The 25774-nt window shown below is 47.4% G+C and overlaps 1 protein-coding gene across 4 annotated transcripts in view; it reads right to left on the minus strand.

Annotated features, from left to right (window-relative positions):
* Positions 1 to 25774, minus strand: part of myo1b (myosin IB) — a 55461-nt gene that overhangs the window by 19729 nt on the left and 9958 nt on the right. For all 4 annotated transcript variants that reach the window (XM_060039615.1, XM_060039614.1, XM_060039613.1 and 1 more), the window contains exons 4-11: positions 12546 to 12640; positions 9636 to 9740; positions 7813 to 7859; positions 5677 to 5740; positions 2957 to 3055; positions 1926 to 2029; positions 1449 to 1596; positions 255 to 373 (exon numbers count right to left, since the gene is read on the minus strand). In XM_060039615.1, the coding sequence (XP_059895598.1) occupies positions 255 to 373; positions 1449 to 1596; positions 1926 to 2029; positions 2957 to 3055; positions 5677 to 5740; positions 7813 to 7859; positions 9636 to 9740; positions 12546 to 12640 (781 nt within the window). The remainder of the gene's footprint in view (positions 1 to 254; positions 374 to 1448; positions 1597 to 1925; positions 2030 to 2956; positions 3056 to 5676; positions 5741 to 7812; positions 7860 to 9635; positions 9741 to 12545; positions 12641 to 25774) is intronic.

Here is a 25774-nt window from a genome sequence, read left to right on the forward strand (position 1 = left end):
GTATGTGGGTCGACGGCCGCCGGAGTGATTCAGCGGGACGTAATGTGCCTATGACATTTCCTGCATGGCCGCGAGTGTGTGCATGTGTGAACACACACACACACACACACACACACACACACACACACACACACACACACACACACACACACACACACACACACACACACACACACACACGAGGGGGAAGGGAGGTGTGGGGGCGAATAGGGGGAAGATTGCGTCCTCGACCTGACCGAGGGAGGGGGACCGACCTGGGACACGTTGAGGGTGGTGGAGACCTTCTCCAGCTTAGCCTCCACGGTGCGGTAGCTGAAGGCGCGCTCCAGCACCGACTGCTCGATCCCCAGCAGCTCACACATCTCCTTCAGGTCTGCAGAACAAGACACAGACACAGAATGAGAGAGTTTCTGTTTAGCATAAGCAATAACAGGCTCTGTGGGGGGGAGATGGGGGATAAAAGGAAGATAACAAATTGAAGCTTTGTTTGCATTCATCTCAAATAGTCATCTGAGATCAATGCTTTCCAATTCAATCAGGGTATCTGTGAATGCTTCTCTTAGTTCATGTTGATGGGACAGATATGATTTCAATGAAAAATAATTGTCATTTGCTCATGGTGAAGCTCTTCCTGTTAATAAATGTGGAGCTGATGTCTCGGTAAATATTGTTCTGCTAGTCTGCTTCTAATCGGATCCAAGGTTTTAGGAAGAGAAAAGCCATAAACCATCCCCAAAACCCAAACACCAGTCTGTTTCGTGTCGTCCCGTGAGAGCCTGGGTTAACGGCATGCGTCGATCGCTCTGGTAATGGTAATCTCATTAGTCACCCCTCGTAGGAGTGAAGCTAGGCTTTCGGTACTGACCCCGTTGAACTTTTAACCAAATAGCCAGTTGTTGCAAATAAATACGCTGGAATTTTCCTGCAACAAGCGACATGTAAGGCTGTGCCGGGGAGGGAAATGCAAAATACCCAATTTACCTAATGGCAAGCAGGTGTGTGACTAAGGACAACACGAGGGAGCCACCGGCTAAAAGAGAGGCCCGTAACCAGAGAGCTGCACGGCAGAATGAGCCTGGGACCGGGACACAGAGCCACCCATAGGGGGCAGCGTCTCAACAGAAAAGCCGACGCGTGAGGGAGACAAGGAGAGGACTGCTGGGTGTGGAGGGAGAGACTGAACAGGTACGTCTACGCAGCAACAAGAGACGTTCTGGCACGGAGTCATCTGTGTGGGATCGTCACGAAAGTGTTGTGAAAACATGCAATGTGTACTGTAGACCAATTTGCCGGGTTTTTCCCCAACGTTTTGAGGATACCTGGCTTTCACAAATAACCAAACTAATAGTTTGAAAACATTATATTCCGTGGTTTGGCCAGGGTGGAAATTAATTTAACATACACCTACAACCGTCGACACAACTCCTCCGTGAACCTTTGGCCCTCACCGTTCTTGTCTTTGACGCGGCTCTCGTCGTAGCCGTTGCTGCGGGACTCCGGTTTGAACTCAATGTTTCCCAGCTTCAGCACAGCCGCCACCAGCTCCAGCACCGACTGCACCTCGTCCTCCATGAACCCCACGATCTGCATGGCATTCTGGGATGGGAGAGTGCCACGGCGGGCGGAACAGCAGCGTCAGAGTCGTGGATATTTACCCTCACGTGACCTAATGGAAACCTGGAGGTGTCCTCGTTTTGAGTTTGTGATTTTGTTTGACTTTTGTGTGTTTCTGTTTGACTTCTTCAAAGTAAAGAGGAGCCGTCTTTGTACGTTCGTCAGCCCCACACACACACACACACACACACACACACACACACACACACACACACACACACACACACACACACACACACACACACACACACACACACACACACACACACACACACACACACACACACACACACGGGGGGATGCCTTCATACCCTGACTGTGCGGAAGTTGGCTGCGTCATCCAGACCGTTGACGTTGGCCGAGTCCAGACTCAGGTAGTTGTACTTGCTGAAGTCTCGGTCGAGCTTCAGCTTTCCTGGGGAGACGATTCAAAACACTGGGTTAACATTTCGAAAACCGAATTAAGGTTAGGTCACAACATGAAATAGAGCATATCAGAAGAGCGCATTGGAGCCCGCGCACGCGCACGCACGCACGCACGCACGCACGCACGCACACACAAGCACACAAGAGTTGCTGGAGTGGCTGCTGAGCTGCACCACTGGACAAAGAAACCGACTAACTAGTGAGCCAAGGCTTTTTTAAGTCGCTGATGCTCCTGAGTCGATATCTCCTTATGCAGCGTATCGCAGAGCTGTTTGGCGGAGCGGTGCACGCATTACTCAACATAGATTAAATGGATCTCTTTGAAAGAGAGAGGGAGTGGGGGGAAGGAAAAGGAACACTGTATCTGGTGTCAAGGGAATCTCTTCCTCTCCCCCGCTGTTTCACTAGCGTTTGATTTGGAGTGATTTCAAGGGCGGTTAGACCTGAGCCCCTCTGATGTGACGACCGACTTGAGTCGACGAGTGTCATGTTGTTTGTGCTGTTGGCCGGGGCGTCAAACAATGCCTTTCCATTTCACAGGAAAGCAAATAGAGCAAATAGAGAGCAAACAGGTTCTGGAGTCCTTTGTTCTCGTCCCCGCGTGTTTGGTTCTTTTTCATTCTTGGGTTTGGCAGGAAGATGCTAACGTGTTAAGCACATGTTCCTGAGCACAAAGCGTGCTTTAAGGGGGGGGGGGGGGGAAACTCGAGTTAAATAAAATAAAAGTGCGTTCATGATGAAGTGTTCCTAAGGCTCTGTAACACGGCTATGTCAGCGTTGTGGCTGCTCGCTGACTCATAGGGACACCACAGGCGTGACTCGCTCATACTGTCGGCATCCTTTCCAGGTCTCGCAATATATCGTCCGCTCGACTTTCGGTAAAACTACAAGTCTTCATGTCCGCGTTGCAACTCACTGAGTGTGTCGTCGGAGGCTCCAGACAGGAGCTGGTAGAAGATGTGGAAGTTCCTCTCCCCTCTCGGCTGCTTCACCACCCGTGACTTCTCCAGCAGATCTAAATAGGGGAGGTGGAAATAATGAGAGAGAGAGAGAGAGAGAGAGAGAGAGAGAGAGAGAGATGAGAGAGAGAGAGAGAGAGAGAGAGAGAGGAGAGAGAGAGAGAGAGAGAGGAGAGAGAGAGAGAGAGAGAGAGAGAGAGAGAGAGAGAGAGAGAGAGAGAGAGAGAGAGAGAGAGAGAGAGAGGAGAGAGAGAGAGAGAGAGAGAGAGAGAGAGAGATGAGAGAGAGAGAGAGAGAGAGAGAGAGAGAGAGAGAGAGAGAGAGATCTCAACAAAAACAATGGTGCTTCCAGAATAGCTTCTTGTAGGATATGATACATCTGGAGGTTCCTCAAGTGGTTACGTTATGAGGCCATTGTTCAAACCACATCTGCCCAGATCCGAGTTCACATGCACTTGCAACCAAATACTGCAAGTTACCAGGGAAACCAGGCTTTGTGTACTGGTTTGGCCGAAAAATCTGTGTGCATGTGTTTGTGTGCGCACACGTGCAGTGCGTTTGCATGAATGAGTAAAGTCCCGCCGTCGCGGGGACAGGACGTCCCAGAGGAAGAAACAACAAACATGGGTTCCTCCTCAGCTGCTGAATAGAGAGCAGCGCTACCTGATCCAAGCGACCCACTGCGTGGCTGCCATCTACTCAGCGAGCCCCAAGCCTCTCCTCTGATCCAGAAAACAGGGCTTGGACGGAGCGGAGTGTATTCAAGAGGCTGACAAGACGTGAGGTGTGCCAGTGTGGTGGGGGGGGGGGGGGGAAACGACCATCCCTGCCACAATTCACCAGACAGACATTAAGTGCGGGAGAGCGAGAGAGCCAGAGAGAGAGAAGAGAGAGACAAAGAGCAAACGACACAGAAGCACACACACACGACGAGACCAACAGAAAGTCCCTGCCTCTGGTGCCACCCCGGCCCCCCAGGTTGGCACGCTACTCTGCTTGGGCAGCGGCTGGATCAAGCAGGGCCAGACCGCTGGGGGGGGGGGGGGGGGGGGGGGTGGTGGAGGTGAGGGGGGTGCCCACAGGCCCTGGGAGCCAGGCTCCTGTCAGGTCCGGGTTCAGACGCACCAGAGCTGCCAGCTTATTCATTATGCAACGACAGCTCATGAGCGACGTGGGCAGCCCAAGTGCAGAGCTTTTATCAAAGACTACCAAAAAACCTGAAGGACCTCTTACTGTCCCTTGCACTTTGTGAAGTTATTTCATGCCGGCCTCGTGGGGTAGGCATCGTTTCGATTTCGATCGTTTCCATTCGCAGACGGACCCCCGCGGGCGGCATGGAAAGCGCTGCAGCAAGGCGGGAGACACCGGATAAACTTTAAAAGACATCCCGACTCCTCCCCGTAGGGGGCTCCGCCGCGACCCTTCACCTTTTGTCCACTCCTCGTGTTATTGCTTTCCGGAACAGAACAGCCACACACGCTACAGCAGATCCAGACGAGATTGCCGGGAGAGCATTTTGAGCCGCTCAGTTTCACAGAATTCTCACTGAAAAGAGAAGCAGGCGGAAGTAAAGCTCTATAGGGTAGTGGCTCGTCACTATAGGGATATTGCAGTAATCAAATGTGTTAAGCACAGGGATTCTGCAACACAACTTCCGGTCATGAAATAATAATAAAAAAAAATTATAATAATTATAATAAACAATAAAAAAAAAAGGGTTGGTGTGTAAAATCACAGAATGCTTCTCCCAGCGTTCCTCTTTCCAGTCTGAAAGCTGTTCAAACGATAAATCAGATAAGCAGAAATGCGACGGTTCATTGCAAAACCACCAGGCACCATTGCCTTCCAGCTTCATTCAAAACAATCTGTCTGCATCTCACCAGCCGTCTGGGGCGACCAAAAGTATATGAGTTTACAAAGCTGTTGGGTGTCACGTGACTTCAGCTCCCAGACGGACGGACAACCTGACACACACACACACACACACACACACACACACACACACACACACACACACACACACACACACACACACACACACACACACACACACACACACACACACACACACACACACACACACACACACACACACACACACACACACACGCGCGCGCGCACTTGTGGTACAGACATCGGCAGGTCGGTATTTCCATGACCTCAGGCAGAGAAGTGAACACAGACAAAACAAAGTGAACAGAGGAGAGATGGAAGCAGGGAGAAATGATAGAGCGAGAGAAGTGGGGGGTCAAAAGTAATTCTTCGTCATTCTTCGTAACAGCTGGAGTTTCATTGTTGAAGTGAAAAAGACCAGACAAAATGACGAGTTGATGCAGCACAGGTCTATGTTATGGACATTCTTTGGGTTGTTTGTTTATTTATTTTTTCGATTTTCAATTTGGGGTTCAACTGCTCCAGACAAACCTGGCAATAACGTCTGTCGTTACCAACTCGCTTACCAACTTCTCCTCCCTCCATCCACTGTGATTGGCCATTGAAAACCTTGACCCAGCATTGTCACCACTCTTTCTCAACTCTGCCGCGGTTATGTGCATTAGGAGTTTCTAATGTCTGACCCCACGTCCCAGTGAGTGAGTGAGTGAATGAACGAGTGCTGTTGTGGCCATACCCCATGACAGCTCTATAGAATATCAAGACAATTAAATAAGGTACTCACAGTTACTAATAACTCCTCCCACGGGATCTCCTTTGAAGTCAAACTCGATGTCCATGTATTTCCCCTTTGGAGAGAAAAAGTGCAGTTAAAAACCAACCACCATTATCATACTGAATGTAAATTAAAGAAAAAACATTTAAAAACACAATGAGGAACCAGTGCAGCGTTAACATTTTACACAGACAAAATGAGAAAATAAGGACCGATGGGACTGAACCGGTTGTAGCACACTCAGTAAGGACGGTGCTTTCAAGGCCTTTAATGCCATAAGTCTATGACTTTACCAGCAAGAAAACATAGCAAACACACCTCAGTCACACACAGGCCTTCGAAGACCCAATTAAAGGCCCACTTGTACACCAAAAATGCAGATAAGAGTCGATCTCGAGGAGATGGCGGCATAGTCACGAAACAGCAGCCACTCACATGGTTTCTCCAGAAGTAATTGGCTTCTGTGGAGGGAATTAGTGTTTTTTCTATCTAGTCCTTTTCAAAAAGCAGTAAGAAACTATTGGAGGGATTGTCGGCCTTTTCGATGCGAGACTTAACGAAAACAGTGAGTCCAGTGTCTCAAACACTAGCTATTTTTTATACCACCCTCTTTTTCTCCCCCTTTACTGTGGTATTTATAAACAGACAGCTGCCGATTGCCGCTGTGGCCAACGGCTTCCTTTGGCCAAAAAAAACAAAACACAGAAAAAAAAAAACATTCATTTCCAATTCATGACATCCTACAAAGAATCTTCCGGCCCTTTTTTTTCCTGAACATTGAAGAGGCCGTAGTGACATCTGAAAGCATCTGGTGCGGCATGAGGTGCCCATCTGCCCTCCCCGTCAAGGTTACCCATATATAAGCTGATGAAGGACCCTGATCCGTAATGCTCCCTGTTATGGCTGCATGTAAGCCCCGAGCGGTGACGACACACAGAGCTCTCGGTGCCGTTTCAGAAGGACATCGGTGCTTCCCATTTTTAAGGATGTCAAAAAAATGATTAAAAACACGGCTGTGGTTGTAATTAATATTATTGGCACTTTAGCCGGTGCTTGCTTAATGACGCTCCATTATATCAATTATTAAAACAGCGTTGGAGCTTCGGTTGTAGTTAGGGCCTTTTATAGCCTGGGTAAAAGTTAAAAAGTGCCATTTTTGTGACATTAAAAACCCGCCAGCCTTTCGAAAAAAGTGTTTTCGTTTTGTGTGGCCGCATCACGCGCTAGGTTTCAGTTTGACATGCTGTGAAACGTGAATGAACCGACAGACTTATGCGTTGTTGTTCGGCACTGGACGCCCGCCCCAGTCGGCAGTGGATGAGCAACAACAGGGGTCAAAGGCCGTGAAAGGACTAGAGGTCGCAGTTAAATCCCCCATGACATCCCCCCCCCCCTTCAACCAACTAGCTGCCAAGATTGCCGGCCTGCTAGCAAAGACGCTGGCCAGCTTGTGCACAAACGCCAATATTATGAAGGCCCGTAGCAGAAGGAGACAGTAGCTGCTCTGTGCAGAGGACAGAGGCTGGAGTCATACCGTGTTGGAAATCCGAGATGAGCATAAAACGAACCGAAAATGAAAACAGGAGACCAAGAATAGCTCCCCGAAACGCTGTAATGCGCTGCCAATGAAGTGATTGGGTTGCCAAGGCACTAAACGCCTGTCGTTTTATCACTGTTGCATGGAGATGAGGCCTAGCGCTGCCGTGGGACTGTTTGACGGGACTTGCACACGACCAATAGGTCCACGAGTCGTTATTGTTGTAGAATAATGTTTGAAAAATTAACATGGCAATAGTCCCAGAGTCCTCTTCTAGCTCAAAAAGCAGATAGAGAGAAGCAGCAACAGAGTAGTAACAGAGTGAACAGTTCAACTGTGGTCGGTCCGGATCAGAAACGTCAGAGCCCTGCTTCAATCCTCCACAAATGCAGCCTAATTTGAAAAGGGTGCAGACACTAAATTGAATGGAACCACACACACACAGTCACACACACACAGTCACACACACACAGTCACACACACACACAGTCACACACACACGTCAGACACACACACACACGTCAGACACACACGTCAGACACACACGTCAGACACACACGTCAGACACACACGTCAGACACACACGTCAGACACACACATATACTCACAAATCTGGAGGAGTTGTCGTTCCTCACAGTTTTCGCATTTCCAAAGGCTGAAAATGAAGGGGGGGGGGCAGAGGATTAACTGCAATGTTAAGCAAACAAACCAGTCAGACTAATTTAACCGCAATGCAAAAGCCATTCCAGAGCCAGAGCCCAAGACCTAATAATACTTGATCCCGAACCATGAGGCACATCACCCCAAATAGCCTTCAATCCCATGCAGGCTTGATCGTAAAGCCATTTGTATTGATGAAGCCTCATAATTCGGGTTGGATTAAGCAAAGTGCTTTGGTTTACCGGCTTAGGGAAAGGACATGCGCTGAAGAGGCCACATGAAGGCCCAATTGTTGCATTCACACAACAATAGAAAACGTGCCGTCATGGTGTAACAAAGACTTTCCCGGTGTCTGTGTTGAACTAGACCAAAGTTTTCCCATGCAGGCTCTCTCTCATGTTCTCAAGCAGGGAATGTTCTCTCGTTATGCCTTTTCTTCACTCCCCTATCTAGCCCGTGTCTTTAACATGGAAACTATGTTAGCGCACTGCAATATCAACTACTGCGGATACTAGTTGCGAATTAAAGCTGCTATTCAGCCCAAAGAGTAGAACACAATACTAGCTACGTTTCCTAAAAGTCTGACGACCTTCAAATGTTAGTTTGCAAGACCTTGATAATAGTCAAGTCAAGTTTACTTGTATAGCCCTTCATCTCATTGACAGTCTCAAATGGCTTTACAGGCCAATTATGTATGACACCCTGCTTACCCTGGCACCCTAAGGGCTAGTAAAAACTTTAATTAACAAGGAAGAAATCTGCAGAAGGAACGCACAGTTGGTGATCCCTCCTTCCAGGAATGCCAAGAGTGCAATGGGGGTCATCATTAACATAACATACATAGACGTGATATAAGCACACTTTTAAAGAAATAATGAAGGGAAGGTTATTGTGCACGGTGTCGGGGCTCTGTATAATAATAATCATGTTAAATAGCGGAAGAGAATAGTCAGGGAGGCTAAAAAGGGGGACGGCATTAACCCTCGTGAAACAGAAATCATAAAGATAAGACACCAACTTGGAGCGGACTGATTTTGCGCTCGCTAAGACAAAAGCGGCGTTGGCCGGTACACTCCATTCTGTGAGCGGAGGTGATCGCCGGGCTCTCCCGTTCCCCGGTTTACGAGCCGTTACAGAAGCGAGGGCTAAACTCTTGCAGATGTGCTGCAAGAGTTTCTGCCTGTGGCTCGGCCCTTGGCACACAGCTCTGTCGTTCATGGGCATTTCCTGTCTGCTCTCCCGCCCCGCCCACCCCCCCCCCCCCCCGCCCACCCCCGCAATTAAAACACAGCTGTCCGTGTGCCAGCACTGGGCTGAGTGGGGCTGCAGGCCAGGGTCCCCTACATGTGTGGCCGAGCACGTTGTTGGGGATAGATGTACCACGGTGGGATCAAAAGGCCTGGAGTTGAGGACAGGATGAAGACGTTGCATAAGCGTTTTTTTCCCCATAAAGAATGAAACATTTTCAGGTCTGTGTTATCAATAGGGTGCGATAATTGTATATTTAATGAGTATATCCCATGGCCTAAAACACTTTGGTGGAATTGCACTCCGCAAATCCAACAACAGCCGGGGAGCGTTTGACGTTATTTTGTTTCAACTCAACCTCGTTTCCGACTTGCTACCCACCACCGAGCTCTGTCGCGGGTGACGCGGGCCGGGGCGTCACGGCAGAGCCGTTACCCGGGGGAAGTTTTGCGTCTTCCCCCGGACCCTGTGGTGTGGTACCGTGCCAGCCGACACGGAGCGCGCCAGACGGGTCGTCACTCACCCTCCAGCACGGGGTTGGACTGCAGCAGCTGTTCTTTAACCTTGTTCACCTCCTGGCCCTTCCCACACACCGCCGCCACGTAGGACATCACCAGCTTACTGGCCTCTGGGAAGCAACACACGCACACACGCACACAGACACGTTTACATTAGCACAACCGTCTCCCCGAAAGTCCCCCTTACATCATCCCCATTTGGTGCAGGGTGGGGCGCACTGGACTTGTCTGGGAGTGCAGAACGAGGGGGGAAGAGGCCCCGCACTTTCACACCGCCCGCCGACACCCTGCCTGTTTGCTTAGATGGGGATCATTATTGCATCAGATCTTCATCATCATCATTGTTAACATGATGAAAGTTCGATGGGAACCAACATAATTCTGAACAGATGCGATTACCGGGTTGCGTTGACCTCAAGGCAATTTGATTGCAGACGTTAAGTAAACACATTAGCTGCATCGTTATATCTCTAATTTAATGAAGATTTGATTAGATGTTATAATAAAATCTCAAATCAAGCACAATGAGCAAAACAAATTTGACTCCATACATACACCGTAAATGTTTGAACAAAAATATACATGCCATCACCGCCAAGCTATACAGTTTAATCTGTGCATCACGATGCATTTATAGACCACCATTTACTTCGCCTGGCTCAAAGTAAAAACCGAAGAGTGAGCCGGGGCCGAACTCACAGGCCACCGACGTCAGAGTCAGGAGATTTTGAGAGTTTTTGATTTGCAAGATGACATAGGGTCGCCGGGACATCTCACGCTGTCTGGAGCAAACGTACATGACTCATAAGAGGCGCCTGCCAACATCTGGGGTCATCAGTCCGTTGCACGCGTCACCGTCGACCCAGACGCATGACACTGGTGACAGGCCGAGCGGGGCGCAGGGACTTGGCCCCGACGAGCGGAGACCACGGATGGGCATCGACAGCCAGACGCGTCCAGACACACTTCACATTCTTCACAGCGCGGAAGACGATAAGCCAAATAAAAACACCGCGATAAAAGACGGATCAGATGTCGGGTCTTACAGAAAAGGGTAAAGAAGAAAATAGACATTGTTCCTCGTTTTTCCAGGCAAGAATTCATCATATCAGGCAGGACTTTGAAAAGTAAAAAAAAAGAAAGATTTATCTCGCTTTACCATCAGTCTGAGGCGAGCGGCTTTTACAACACTTGCCCAAGGCTATGCGGGCATCTGCGAACATCTCCTGATAACATTTTTGTCCAAACTCCAGCACCCTAATCAGTGGAATCTTAAACCTCACGCAGAGAGAACGCTGCCCAACCCGTACTGCGATGACGGTGACCGACAGAGAACTAGGCAGGCCATCTTTGGCTGTCCCGCATGATGGGGAAGATTACCCTAAATCCAAACTGGTCTACTTTATGGAGCAAAGTTATTAAAGCTTTAATGAAAACTGAAATGTTCTGCACCGCTTTTAATCCGAACTAATGTTGGGTCACTTGTAATATTTGTTGTTAATTTCGTAGAAATGCGATGATGTGCTTGGTAAAAGGTAAAAAAACATCTCGCCGACTGGATCAGCAAAGGCGGCTCATCTGACCTGCATGTTCATTCTGCAGCCACTCCCCGCCCCGCATCAACAGCATCCACTGTCTCAGAGATAAACAGGTTCCCCGAGTCATCCTCCATGTTGTGCTTAATCCTTTATTTTGGAATACCAACTCTGGTGATATAAAGGCCAGCCCCCGATGACATTTTACACAGGGCCATATGGGAGTGTCACAGAACCAAATGGTGATTGTTTTTTATTCTGCTTTGGGGAAAAGGTCTGCAGTGTTGAAAAAGTTTCGGTCTGATTCTCTTGTCTAGACAAGCAGAGGGTATAAGTTTAATACAGCATGATCATGGGAACTGTTTCAAGATGCATAGATACACATAATTCCTCCAATCTCAAAGGGAAAAATACATTGGGTTCTTTAGTCTTCCCTTGCTCTTGCTCCTGTAAAACCTATTATAGTCTAATCATGAAATTGTCAAAATGTAAGAGGACATTCTGCTGTGTCGCTGCAGTCCAATAGTCTTGGAGTGTAAAATAAACCTAATCTTGCTTTAACTTGGAAAGGCCTCACCTACTGGAAGAGTGATCTTGTCCAGATAAGAAACTGGTAAACGGAGTCACCGAGTGTCATGCAGTAGGAACCACGCCCTTGAGTCACATATTTGGAAGTGATACAAATAGACACAACAGTGTATATAAATGGTGGTGTCATATAGAGCAGACACTGTATACCAAGTTCAATCGTTTCATCCACTTAGAGAGAAACCCTTGTGCATTTTTTTTTTTTTTTTAATCATGATTCAAATAAGACATGATGTTCAAGTTTCCCCAAGACCTAATTCGCCTTACTAATAACCATAATGAACAAACAAATACACCAATAGAAACAATAAACTAAGTGTACAGACTGTATGTGCAATCCAGATTGCTTCCTTCTTCGAACAATGTTTATAGTTGTTTTGCAATGGGGGAGGGAAGAAACAAACCTGTTTTAGTTGTGAAAGTGTCGCTTTGGGTAAAAACACAAACCTTGGTGTGCCGAAAACTAAACCGTTATCTTGGTGACCTCAAGGCAAAATCATGGCCTAATCTCAGTCCTTGAAGTGACCTATTTCCTTATCAAACGGTGGTGTGGAAGACACGCTCTTGGCAGGCCTTACGACGCTTTGAGCAGGTGGCTGTTGTTTGCAGGCAGCAAATAACAAAGGGGCAAATTCAAGGCCTTCGGGGAGCCATTAGCTAGGTGGTTGGTTCATCTCCTTGGGTCCGTCATTGTAAACCACAGCCATTTCAACCAAAGGACGAGGGAACATTTCATGGGTGAACAGCAGTGTGTGGTGTTACGGGCGGGGTGTGCTCCGGCGGGTGACTTACCAGTCTTCCCAGCACCACTCTCCCCGGTGATGAGGATGCACTGGTCCTTATCCTGGTCCCTAAGCGAGCGGTAGGCCTCATCTGCCAGAGCGTAGCTGCAACCCACAAGAGCATTCTGTAAGTATACACACTGTTACTGGAGTCTCTAGGCAACAGGGGCCAAACAATCAGTTATGTCATATTGATGAACAAGGCTGGAGCAAAAGCTAATTATTAATTATCTAATTATTAATTATGTTGTACCATCATACCATTGCATCAGGAAGCTTTAATGAGCTCTATTAGATAAGCGTTTTACATAATAGTTTCTCCTATTGATAGAGTTTGTGTGTGTGTGTGTGTGTGTGTGTGTGTGTGTGTGTGTGTGTGTGTGTGTGTGTGTGTGTGTGTGTGTTGTCATGTCATCCATTGTCACACACACATTCCCGCAAAGGCACACAATGGGGAAATTGGGACAATTGGACCACCCGCTAAACATGAACCATTGGTTATTGTGTTGCCCTTCATGGGAACCGTGCATGCTGATTGTTGGGAACCTGGGTCTCCGGTGTCACATCCCTATAGCAATATCCTCATACAATCATCCCGGGAACCAGCTAGTATGATGCTACGAGATGACGCTATGAGATGATGCTAAGAGATGATGCTAAGAGATGATGCAATTGTACAACTCCCCTTTGGCAGGCAAATAATATGCTTCAGAAGCTTCTGAATCCGTGTTCCAGCTTTCTTTGCCGGGAGCCCACAAGACTTCAAAATTGGGCTGTGAGGTCTGCCTTTTTTCCCCCATCGTCTTTTTTGCGACTTCATTTCTCAGGAATTCTTTCCAAAGCCACGACTAATAATAGCCGTGATTGTTGGGAAATGTAGCATGTCGTTTTCGACTTTGCCCTCAAGAATCCTGACAGAACTCAAATCTTGTCCTCGGTTGAGGAGCCGGTGATGGTGGGAGACAGGGATAAGGGGGATTTGGCTTCTCCCAAAGGACCCTCTGTCAGTAGGTCATTGTCAATTCTGGACTGAGCTGTCCATACTGGCAGAGCAATCCCACAGCAGTGAGGTTTCAGGGAGAAGTGGGTCGAGTGCTCAGAGGAAAAACTTCTATCACACAAAAAAGTCCCCCTGAATGTGTCCTAGACTCCTTGGGCATAATCAAATAAAATGCGGAATGGGAATGGGAAAAATTAGCAAGGTAAGCAGTGAGGTCTTATCTAGGACTACAGTTTAATCTTAAAGGCACCCAGTGCAACTTTCGAGGCTTAAAAATAAACATTCAATTTCTAGTCTTTTTTACACGTAGTAAGTTTCAATAACTCCATACCATTACATACCGACATTCAAGCAGCAAAGATGAGACGTCGTTGTGTGGTGAGAACTGATAGAAAATCGATAACAACAACAATGCCGCCATTTTCTTTATTTTTTGTAACCTACAATAAATAAAGCAGGCTTCCAGTCAATGGAAAAATGGCTTTTCCCCACCGGCGATTGTTGTTGTTTACGATTTTCTATCAGTTCTCACCACACAACGACGTCTCATCTTTGCTCCTTGAATGTCGATATGTAATGGTATGGAGTTATTGAAACTTACTACGTGTAAAAAAGACTAGAAATTGAATGTTTATTTTTCATTGAATGTTTACATAAAGTTGCACTGGGTGCCTTTAAGGACTAATAAGTCGGGGAGGTTATAATAACAACGTATAATAGCATCGAAACTTGCGCCCCTTGGTATCTTTCACTGAGACAATGCTTCATGCTTTTCGACAAAGAGAGGGCCTTTCAATCATAATTACATGAGCTCCAGTTGACAAGATGAACTGATTGAGGTGGAGGTTTAGAGCATCTTTGGAAAAGTGAAACCAAAACCAAGAGCGGCCGGTGTTACTGGGACCGATAAGTAGCAAGGTCTCGGGATGGAGAGCCTTCCAAAGTGTGAGGTATGGCTAGAGGGACGGATGAAGCATGTAATACATCAAAAGAAGGCTGAATGTTCATTGACCCCCGTTGAGAAGTTGCTGATTGTTGCCGAGCAATCTTAAGGACACGGGAAAGCCTGGTGAATGCCTTCCAGACCTCAGTACCGTATTAGCCTGGCTAATTGAGCTTTTGGTTCTGCAACATCACACAGCGTTCTAGGCCCCGGACCACCAGCAGCGGTCTCATACATCTTACCCTTTCTACTTTCAACCCCTTTACTTCCGCACCCCAACCGTAATGTCCCACACACACACACATCTCATCAAGCAAGCCCAGGCAGAACTGAGGAAATCAGGCCCCAATGTTATCCCCTTTTAACCAAATGTACCGAGCCCAATCACAGACAGTCACCAAACGAGGCCAGCTTTAGCCCCTTCTCTAACCAAGCTTTTACCCCCGTCCCTCTAACCCCTGCTTTTGTGTTTCACTGACAGGCTGAGGAGGGGGGGGGGGGGGGGGGGGGGGGGGGAGGTACCATCACGTAATCACTGAAAAGTGCCGGGCAGCAGAGCAGATGTCTGCTTTGTGCGACAGCCTTGTCGTCACAATGAGCAAACATCACGCAGACACATTATCCTGCCCTCAGAGAGCGGCTGGGGCCTGCGTGGATAAGGCAGGGCGAATGGGGTAAGGGGGAGGGGTTTGTAGGGGTAGGCGGTCCCCCCCTTCTCCATCGGTGAGCCTCTATTGGCCGCACGGCTCTTGGCATGTCACAGCCAGAAGGCCGTCCTCCGTCCTCCCTCCGCCCCCAGAAAAAAGATCATGCATAAACAACAGCAGAGAGCAGGTCTTATGAATATGAATGGGCTACATTAGAATGAGAATCGACCAGCAAGCTGCTGGTCTGTGCATTGGGAGGTCCCAGGGCAGGCAGGGGGTGTCCAATCAGCAGCCAAACCTCAGCAAGATGAAATGCAATTAAAAAAAAAAGGGGTAACTAAGCATAAAGGGAGCGTTTTGTGTGCGTGCAGTATGGCACGCACCGGGCGTGACCGGAGGGAGCAGGGGAGGGAGGGACACCGCGCCGTAGACCTTGAAAACCCAGTGGGCGGAACAGCAATTTGTACGTTAAAATAATGACAAAGCGCGGAGCCGATCGGGAGCAACAAAGAGGTACACCTTACCACCGGCCTTTCATTGAGAAGACCTACATGTGCTTGGGATAGCAGTGGAGGGGGGGGGGGGGGGGGGTAGAGTAGGGTGAAACCTGGGGCCTGTGGAGTGGCGCCTAGCAGCCGCCCTTCATGCCAACCAACGGGCTGTAATTTGGCTCGCTCGTGGCAAGCGGTCGAAGCAAAGCCACACACGCCGGGGCCACGCGGTAGGCGGCGGAAAACCAGCGAACCTCGTCTGGCCCCGGGGCCCCCAGCTGGGATCCGGGGAGCAGGGCTCGGCGTAGGGCCACGCTAGGGCGGAGTCACCACCACCACAGCTTGAAGGCTTGATTTATAGGCCTTAATGAAGTAATAACGCACGGAGGGAACGGAGCCTGGCTATTAGGGGCTGCCGAGTCAGGCGGGGACGCGGAGATCGTCCTCACGGTTCCCCGCAGGCCGCTTGGCTTCGTCGGGCGAGTTGAGCAGAAGAGAGAGAGCAGAACCGTGACGGACGACACTTTTTGCCAACTTGCATGAAAAAAAAAGTGTAAGGCTCTTTTTTTTTTTTTTTTTAACTAAACATGCATCTAACCGGTCTGCTGGTGTACAGCGGGGCTACAGGGGGAGCTGTCCTTTGTACAGTAGCTGGTGATCTCATTGTTAAGAGGTCGCTTCTCCGGAGGCTTCAGGAAGTCCGTCTGGAACGCAGATCCTGCCGACCAGGAAGAAACTCTTTCCTGAGTCTGGAGGGCCAGGTGGCAAGGGGAGGCGGAGCTCAGCGCTCGCTAGACACCACACAGTCGCCCCGTCACACAAAGTGTTTGTAAAGACATTACTTTAAAGGGATAACACTCTAGTCTTTCAATCGTGTTGGAGGTGGATTTGTGGAGTCAAACTGTATTGTCAATATCGGTCAGGCCATCAGCCTACAGCAGCAGAGTACTTAAAAACACATTTGATTTACATGTGCACGTCAAGACACACACACACACACACACACACACACACACACACACACACACACACACACACACACACACACACACACACACACACACACACACACACACACACACACACACACACACACACACACACACACACACACACGAAGAATAGGAGAATATGGTTTGGACAGACGGCGTCCATCTGTGGCAGTCCTGCTATAAAAACTCAGGGAGGGGAAGCCTAGTCAGCAAACGGGACAGGAAAACTATAAATAATCAGGCAGCACAGCATCACATAAACCATTACAGTCACAGACGTGGAACTCCCAACAAAACACAGGGAAGCTTTTGTTTGTCTTTCAGCAAAACAGACGGGGCAAAGAACCTCTGGCCCGTAAGCCATCTCATATAAAGATTGCTGCTTAAAGTGCTTATTTAGCGCCCCGCAATGCGTCTCCACTCTCTTCAGCTGACCCCCGTATGACTCAGAGGGGGTTCAGGACTTTAGCCTAGCTCAGTGCTCAGTCATTTTGTTTTCTGTGGCCGGGGTGAGCACACTACTTAGAAGTTTTTGGGTCTGCTTCTTGAAAAGAGAGAAGGAGAGAAACAGGGGGGAGACTGAGGAATCCCGTCTCTTGAGCGAAACAGAGTTTTGACCAGTAGACAAAGCAGGGTTTACTCTACGAACGTGCATACGTGTGCGTCTGACACTTGATGGTTTGCTGAAGACGAAAGAAAAACTCGGGGCACATTAAACAGCCGAGCTGCGGATATAACAAGGCGATTCGCCCAACCACCCACCTCTCCGCTTAGCGCTGATCACAGGCCTCTAAAAACTAAAGAAGAGCTTGAAATCTAAGAGAGTTGGTAGAACGGCGCCATCATTTGTCTGCCGGTGTCTACCACCGAGCCACCGAACCCCACCGCCTAGCTTCTCCCCGAGTGCAGGAATCCAAACAACTGCCCCAAAACGACAGAGAACTGATGTTCTTCACAGCACAATTGCCCCAGGGCTAGGGGATGGCGTGACAAGCCCCCCTGGGAGCCTTCAGTCCCATGGATGCACAGCATACCGCAGTAAAAGATCTTGAACGCAGAGCTTGGGGATTCAACATGCACGTGCCTCCTTTTGGTCTCCTTAACCTTCAGTCTCCAATGCTAGGCTACAAAGTGAAGCGGAAAATAGCACAATTCACAAGTGCCAGATCCATTTATATGCCTTGTGTAATAAAGACTTGCATGCACTTTATATAACCTACTAAAGGATTAAATGAATGTCCGAATCCAGCACACAAGAAGGAAAAGAATCTGAAAATAATGGATCCGCTGAAATATTCCGGTAATATTAGTCCCTAGGGACCTGGTATTTTAGCTAGATGGGAATGTTTCAGCTGAGTGGAGAAGTGACCAAATATATCCATTTGTTTTTAGCCCCCAAATAGAGGGCTTAGAGATAGGGAATACTCACATCTTTCCTAAAACGCAATCTCCTTACTGTTGGAAGTATACAGTAGATTAGATAAATAGAATACGAGGTCAATTGAATATACAATAGTGGATTATATTGCTCAGACAGGACGTCACTCCATATTTGAGTACTTTAGCCTTAGTTAGTCAGAAGGATGTCTACAGCAACAGCTAGACACTCAGCCATTAAGAGGGCCTTTGTAGGACAGAGTCTCTGGACATCTTGGGAGGAAGCAGTGGCCTCGGGACGACCCGGCACCAATTACTACACAGTCCAGATCAACAACAAGAGGCTCTGTCAGTCTAGATGCTAGAGCCATTATGGGTACGACAGGCAATACCGGAATGCCTGTTGCACTATTAACGGATGTGGGTCTTCCTCTCACACCCAGTTTCACTTGTAGCATTTCCCGAAATCCAATGGTAAGGTAAAGCAAGCAATAACCAGGCACATTGTTTCCTTCACCTGAAGGGTGACATGAAACAACGAGAATCCGTCGGGAAAAAACAATCTGTGGTGAGAAAACGAATTGCAATCCCGATTTCGGATTTGCTCAAATTGGTTTTGCTCGAGTTGATTGGAGGCATGTGACCCAACAAAATGTGTTCCAATGTTTGCTATATGCACTTGGCCGCATCAACAACCAAAGATTAGACAAAGTAACAGGATTTTTTGTGTGCTTCCAAAACTACCACATATGTAATTTACAGTCCAAGTCATGGTAAATATATTAAGGAATGTTATGACAAAGAAAACACAGCACAGCATTCATGATAAGGGAAATAACTGTATAAATAGACTCATGGGCAACAGCAGTTGCTTTCCGCAGACAGTGTCAAATCAAAAATCTGATTTTCGTCCGAAGACTGGATTTAAACCCTTTGTACCCGTCAGGTAATATATAGTACACAATTAACGATCCATTTGACCTTTTCACCCAAAACAAAATTAATCTTTGGCTTCAACATTTTACTGTCCCTTCTTGGTAGATTGCAAACAGTTAAGACCTTGGTTCTGGCGTTTGATATTGGCTTGGTTAATGATTTACCCAATTTATAATAATTTTGTCAATATCTTCCCGTTAGGGCCAAGTCACATGGTTATATAAGCTGTGTATACAGATAGTGGCTGCCAGCTTTTGTTCAGGCAATGAATGGAGGAGGTTTTACATAGATGCCAGGCGATCCTGGCAACAATAGAGAATCCATAAACCATCCCCTTAAGATCACAAATATCAACCGAACAATGGAGGCCAGGCCCAAGGGTAATTACCGTGCTGTATTTAACAACGGGGCGACACACAGTATGGCGAAAACAACTGTGTATTTGTATCCCTACTTTAATTTAATATTTGTCCATTGCCTTGGCCCGGCCAACCGAATAAGTTTACAAGTGGTAACATCACAAATGGCCCTCCTAGATTCCAGTTGCCACCCCAAGCTGTGTGCACAGTTTTTCAATCATTGAGGAGTCGATTAACAAATATTAAAACTGTGGAGAGGGAAAAGCGTCACTGTTCAGGTCCGTACTTTGAATATACATAACAAGGTCTACAAACTGATGTTCTTCTCATGTAAAATAGATATTTGCATTTTATTATCACACTTCAGAGATAAGGAAAACTGTTGGAGAGAAGATGCACACACACTCACACACACACAGCTAGGTAATCTAACATCCCGCCATCATATCTCATCTATTATGCAATTCTCTCTCTGGCTCTCTCACCCACTGTTCCCATCTGATGGCAGCATGGCCTTTCACAAGAGCCCAATTCAAACCACCTACTTGCGTGCAGGTCTCACTGTAAGCACAGAGAAGATAATGCACTGTGTGGGCGGTCTCAAAGACAAAAGCAAATGGTTGTTATAAAACACCAAAACACAATCACACCTCACAGCAGGACTGTTGCAGAACATCCACATAGGTGAGGCGTCTTAAATGACTCACAAACTAAAGAAAAATATTAATCAAATGAGGACAAACAAAAAAACAGTAGGCAGAGAAACATTGCATCATTTTGACCTTGCACCCGGCCAAAACAGGGTGTGAAAACAAGGAAGCAGATTATATTTTCCATCAGTGTGGTGATTACAAGATAATAAAAACAATGATGAGAGGTTAGCACCTTTCCCTTGATGCCAGATCGGAATAAGAAGAGAATGACAATAAAAAAGGATAACCAACAGGCAATAAAAACAGCATTTCATAACGATTGCATAAATGGGATCCTTGTTCCCACGGCTGAACTTTGTTGTGTCCCAACACTGGCGTGCAAACAGAGGTGTGAGGCTGCGACTCCGTAAACAGGTCCAAAGTTCATAGTAAGTTAACGTGGCCGGCCCCCAGGCGGCAATGATCACGGGCACGTAATGCCTCACCGCCGTTTGAAAACCCTCAACATCATCAGACAGATCGGGGGATCGCCCGATGAAATAAGGCTTAAACCATCTGCAGCTCATCAACTGAACAAAGATGTCAGGAGATTGCAGCTGCAATATGGCCAAACATCTTGCAAAGACTCCTAGATAAGAGAAGGAAAGGCCATCCTCCGCTGTGTGGCACATGCGCGCCATGTTCACATTAAAAAAGAGCTGCGTTTCTAAGGACCAAATCAGGGTCTGATGCGGACATTGAAAGGATTTACTTGAAATGGCAGCCCCCCCCACCCTCATAATTTGTTAAGCTTTTTTAAATAGCATTTTTCTATCTTTGAGGTCCGAGAGCAATTTTACCAGGATGTTAATAATTCACACCACTCTCTCTCTCTCGCTCTCTCACACACACATAACCACCCACATGCACACACTAGAGTGAAAAGTACGCTTTCTCAGTGTGATGTCGGCCTCACAAGCAGCCCTTACAATTAGCGTACTCCCCCGTGCAGTCTGGTTTTAATCAGGGCTTATACCACACAGATCTGCAGGCCCTTCCATGGCACCCTCCTGAAATTATCCATACACAGGAGGGAGAGAACGAATGAATGGATGTATTCGGTCAAAGGGCACGAGGGCTGCACCCTCTGAGTGCATCTCGACAGATGCCGTAAACAACAGACACACGCCAGCCTTTTATATTGGGTTGGGAAAATTAATGAAGAAATTCCATTATGAACCATCATGCAGATGAAAGATAGCCATTTCTTATGTAGGTTTATCTTGGTTTTCCAGAAAAATAAACAAATATAAATCAACGACAAAAAAAAAAAAAAAAAGTTAGATTTCTCTTTTAGAATAGGCATATTTGCACTAGTCTAATAATGACACCTGGCCTGTGGCCACAATGCAAGGCAAAACAATAATCCTGCGATTCAGAAGGACCAGCACATCACCCCTTTGTGTGGGTGCACGGGATGAGTGGGATCTACAAAGGGCTGTTAAAAATCACCCACACAGCGACACGCAGTCAAGTTCAGAACAAGAGTGCCCCCGCCGTGTCATCACAGCTCCCAAGAACCGGCAGAGCAGGTGAAGGAGAGGAGCGTTCGCTGAGGGCTGTTCAGTGTTTATGTAAGACATTTACAAAGCCCTGGCTTTGGGTTTTCTACCCACTGGTTTATATTTGTAAACACTAGAATGGTTCAATTCTTTGACATTTTTCATCTCAGTTGGATGAGATAAAGTATGGGGTGGGGAGGGGGCTGATGCAAATTGAAAATTAGCATATTGAGATTTTTGGTCATATAAGCATAATGCATTATGCAGAATGCAGATAACTTCTCTATCCTCTCTAGAGTTGCATTAGAATGTAGATAGTGAACATCTAATTGCTCAGTATATTTCATTACAAATAATTAATTGAATAATTAATCCGTGTTTCACAACAGAAGGCTTCATTCAATTCTGAACGGTACAAATTAATTTTTTAACAGAGAACCTACGCAAATCTCAATCCCAGAGGGGCTTCCACCTGGGAGCCTGACCGTGTGGGGGGGGGGGGGGGGGGGGTTAGACGCTCACCACACATGGAGAAACGAGATCCCACCCTGGAGACACACACACACACACACACCCTGGGCAAGAGGCTGCTGCAGGCCATCTGCACGCGCAGCATTAATGAGAGGCCTCGTGTGCACAGGGGGGCGTTTGCCTCAATCGAGCAGAGGATGTTCAAGGGGTTGAGTGACTGACGGACGATACAATACTGGAGCAGTTAAAAGGCAACAGAGACATCGGACCCATCAAGCGCTCCGCATACAGACGACTGCAGGCTCTTTGAGGCCACCGCTGGCCCAGTAGTGGCCTCTGATCCAACGAATAAGGGGAACTAGTCCATTAACAACCTGGGAGGCCATCTGCGCGCGCACATGCGCGCGCGCACATGCGCGCGCGCACACACACACACACACACACACACACACACACACACACACACACACACACACACACACACACACACACACACACACACACACACACACACACACACACACACACACACACACACACACACACACACACACACACACACACACACACACACACTTTGTTGAGGCTAACAAATTAAATCAAAACCCTTTTGTTGTTGGAAAAAGTGCTAGTTGTGCGACCCCTGATTTGAACGGTTGGTAACAAATTCAAAAGGTGGCACAGCATCGGTTCAACCGATGCTGTGCCACTTTTTAGAGAGCCATTCTATTTAGACGTCTAGTAAAGTCATGTTCGTGCCACTCAAAGGGGCTTTTCCCAAATTCTATTCCACACAGCAAATGAACACTTTCAATTGACACAGCCTTGTCATTTACCCAGGCTGCGTGCGTCTGTGTTTGTAGTGTGTGAGGGCTGCTAGTCCAAACGAGGCTCTTGGTATTTGTCCTCTATAAAACGCTCAGCCACACGCACACACACTCCAACCCTTTAACATCATATTTGTGGGTCAACAAGTGACAAACATCTTTTTGAGGAGGTCACAAAATTGAGGTCCCCATTGTGAATGAAGAAAAAACACTAAACAACTGAAACCCAATAGAATCCTCCCCGGAGATGGCTTTTGGATAATGCAGTTTTCCCATTCATGTACTGACTTTAAATAAAACCGGCCTGGGTACGATTCATAACCCTGGGTTAACTCCTGAGTACAGCCCATTCAGCCGGGTGGTCCGCCTCCCCCCCCCCCCCCACACCCTGTTTCACCATGGGCTGCTCAGAGCTTACAACCCCAAGGCTGCAGCAAGTACAGAGTAACGTTGCGTGAAGGTGCTTTAATTAATACGTGCATGTCATCCTCCATTCACGTGGTAATGGTTTCTTTTTAACTGAGGGCTTTGAACTTTCTGGCGATGGCAGCCCCGGTAAATTCCCTAAACTGTTCAAGGCCCCTGGTTCTCTCCTTATAAGAAACGGCAGAGAAAGAAAAAGCACACTCATTAAGTTTTGCATGAGGAATAAATGGTAAAAAAAATGTTTTTGTTAAACCATTAAAAATGAATGCCAAAACCAGCCTGTTTGGTTGAAGTGTCTCTAGAAAGAAATGAGAACCTTTGGTGGACAGGCCCACCTCCCCCACACACACACTGCATCGGTGGGACTTTAATTAGTGTCTCCCTCGGACACTTGCCAGAACATCTCTGGCCGACCCCCCCCTCCTGTGGAAACTCTGCACCGCTCAGCCACTTCATGGGATCCCGCGAAAATAATGGAGAACATTTAAAAAGCAGGAGCTACTTGGGAACACAAAGGAAAATCCTCTCTGACCCTTATAACCAGAACAAGAGCGCCCCCATAACAATGGTGATGTCATCCAAAGTTAGCACTGTCACAACTAGAAAATATTTCCATTACATTTGCTTACATTCTACTTTCTATGTCCTGATTTGAATAACTTGTAGTCACTAGTCAAATAGTGAAAATCCCACAAATGTTCAGGCGGGCAATATTTGGGCACCATCGCATTGATAAAATAAATGGATTTAAAGAAAACACTGGAATAACTAACAAAGTAGAACACTACTTTGTTAAATGGCAACCTTCATTTCATTGATGAAAGGCCTACAAATGTCATCTTTAGTTTAATAATGGCCAGAATATAATAAAAACAATAGGCATGTGGATCATATTCAAACTGGGAAGGAAACTATCCAAGTTCAGTAGGGTTGATAGCACGTTTTAGCCTTGGTTTTGTGAGGCATGGCTGTCAGAATGTCTGGACAGGAAGGCAGGTTTAGTGTTACAAGGGGCCTAATGATGACACCAGACAAGCCTGGTGCAGATGGTGTGAAAGGAGGGTCAAGATCAATGTATGGACCATCTCTCAAAACAATTGGCCTCTTGCCGGGAATTCAGTGCCATTTCTTGGGCCTGAACAGTTAAAGAAGCCTCAAATCTTCCCCTTTCAAAGAATACTGTCATAAAGCTGAGCAAACTGGATCCATATCTCAGAGATGGATCTTGGGCCGACTGCTGAATCACCATTATGTCGGGACAATGTGTAAATCCGAGATTGAACAGGGAATTGGAAACGGTATCACCTTTGTAAAATCATCACATAGTTGTCGAGTAAGGAAGGACACACGTCAAGCCCAGAAACTGCCCAGCGCTGGGTCAGCGTCAGAACTAAACCTTGGGGTGGCGCCACCCCGGGCGCCGACACACTTCAGGATCCAAGAGCGGCATGCTGGGGGGAGCCCATGTTCAAATCCCCCAGTTATTAAATAGTTTCAAGTTTCTCGCTGACCTACGGGCGACGATCGCCACTAATCAATCACATTTGAAATCCGACTGTGGCCATCACATCATTTAATTATTCATATACGTTTTTATGTAATAATAATTCATTTTATACCACTACACTGTCAGACAGCTATGAAAAATAAATGGTTAGAAAAATGTACGGATAGTTTGCGTTTCTAAACATCTGAGTGTTTTACTTGAGATTGGGTCAGGTGCTCTCCATCTGGTGATGAGCTGCCGTCAGCACCAGTCGAAACCAGCCTAGCACGTACCCAGGCAGCCTCGCACCCCCAACCTAGCACAGGGGCTGGCCGCACGCTTAGTGCACGTTTCTGGTTGTCTCCTATAATACCATTCATGACAGACCTCTCCCCGCGACTCCCTTCACCTCTGACCCTGCACCGCGGCCCAAGCCGATAACGATCTCAGACGTGGGCCGAGAGATGACTTATAGGGTCTCGGTTCTTGTAGTTTGACCAACATGGAATAAGAGAAAAGTAAAATGTTCTTCGACTAAAACAAATATGCTCCATGTTGTTGCACTTGTAGAAAGTATTGAAAAACCAAAACGCCAATTGCATTATTTGAGTTGGTTTGAGACATGGAGAGGAGATTGAGGTCAATAAAGGTGGGAGCGAATAGATATCTGCATAAGCCAACAAGGAATCGAGAAACGGGCAGAAGAAGATCTTTCCTCTCTCAGGGTCAGGTAACGTACGAGCTCCAGGCGCCATGAATCAATAGCGGAGAGGATACGGCAGAATCCAGCCGTTTGGGTAAAGATAGTTCTTCAACCAACGCCCGCCTTCCCCCTGTAGAACCAGTCCGGGCTGGGGACCAGCCTACATCCCCGGGCTGCAGAGAGTCAGTGAGGGCTAATTGCTTGTCTTTTGTTTTAGCTCGGCAGAACGGCACCGGAGCTTGGCAAGCGCGCTGACGGACAGACGGCCGCCCGCCGTGTGTGACATGGACTACTGAATGGCCCCACTGTCACTCTCACCGCCCCGCGCGTACAACGTGGCGCGGTGTAGCTTAGCGCTAACTCTGGGTGTGTAATTAATAACAACGT

The sequence above is a fragment of the Gadus macrocephalus genome, chromosome 20 (genome assembly GCF_031168955.1).
Source record: "Gadus macrocephalus chromosome 20, ASM3116895v1".
NCBI classification, from domain to species: Eukaryota; Metazoa; Chordata; class Actinopteri; order Gadiformes; family Gadidae; genus Gadus; species Gadus macrocephalus.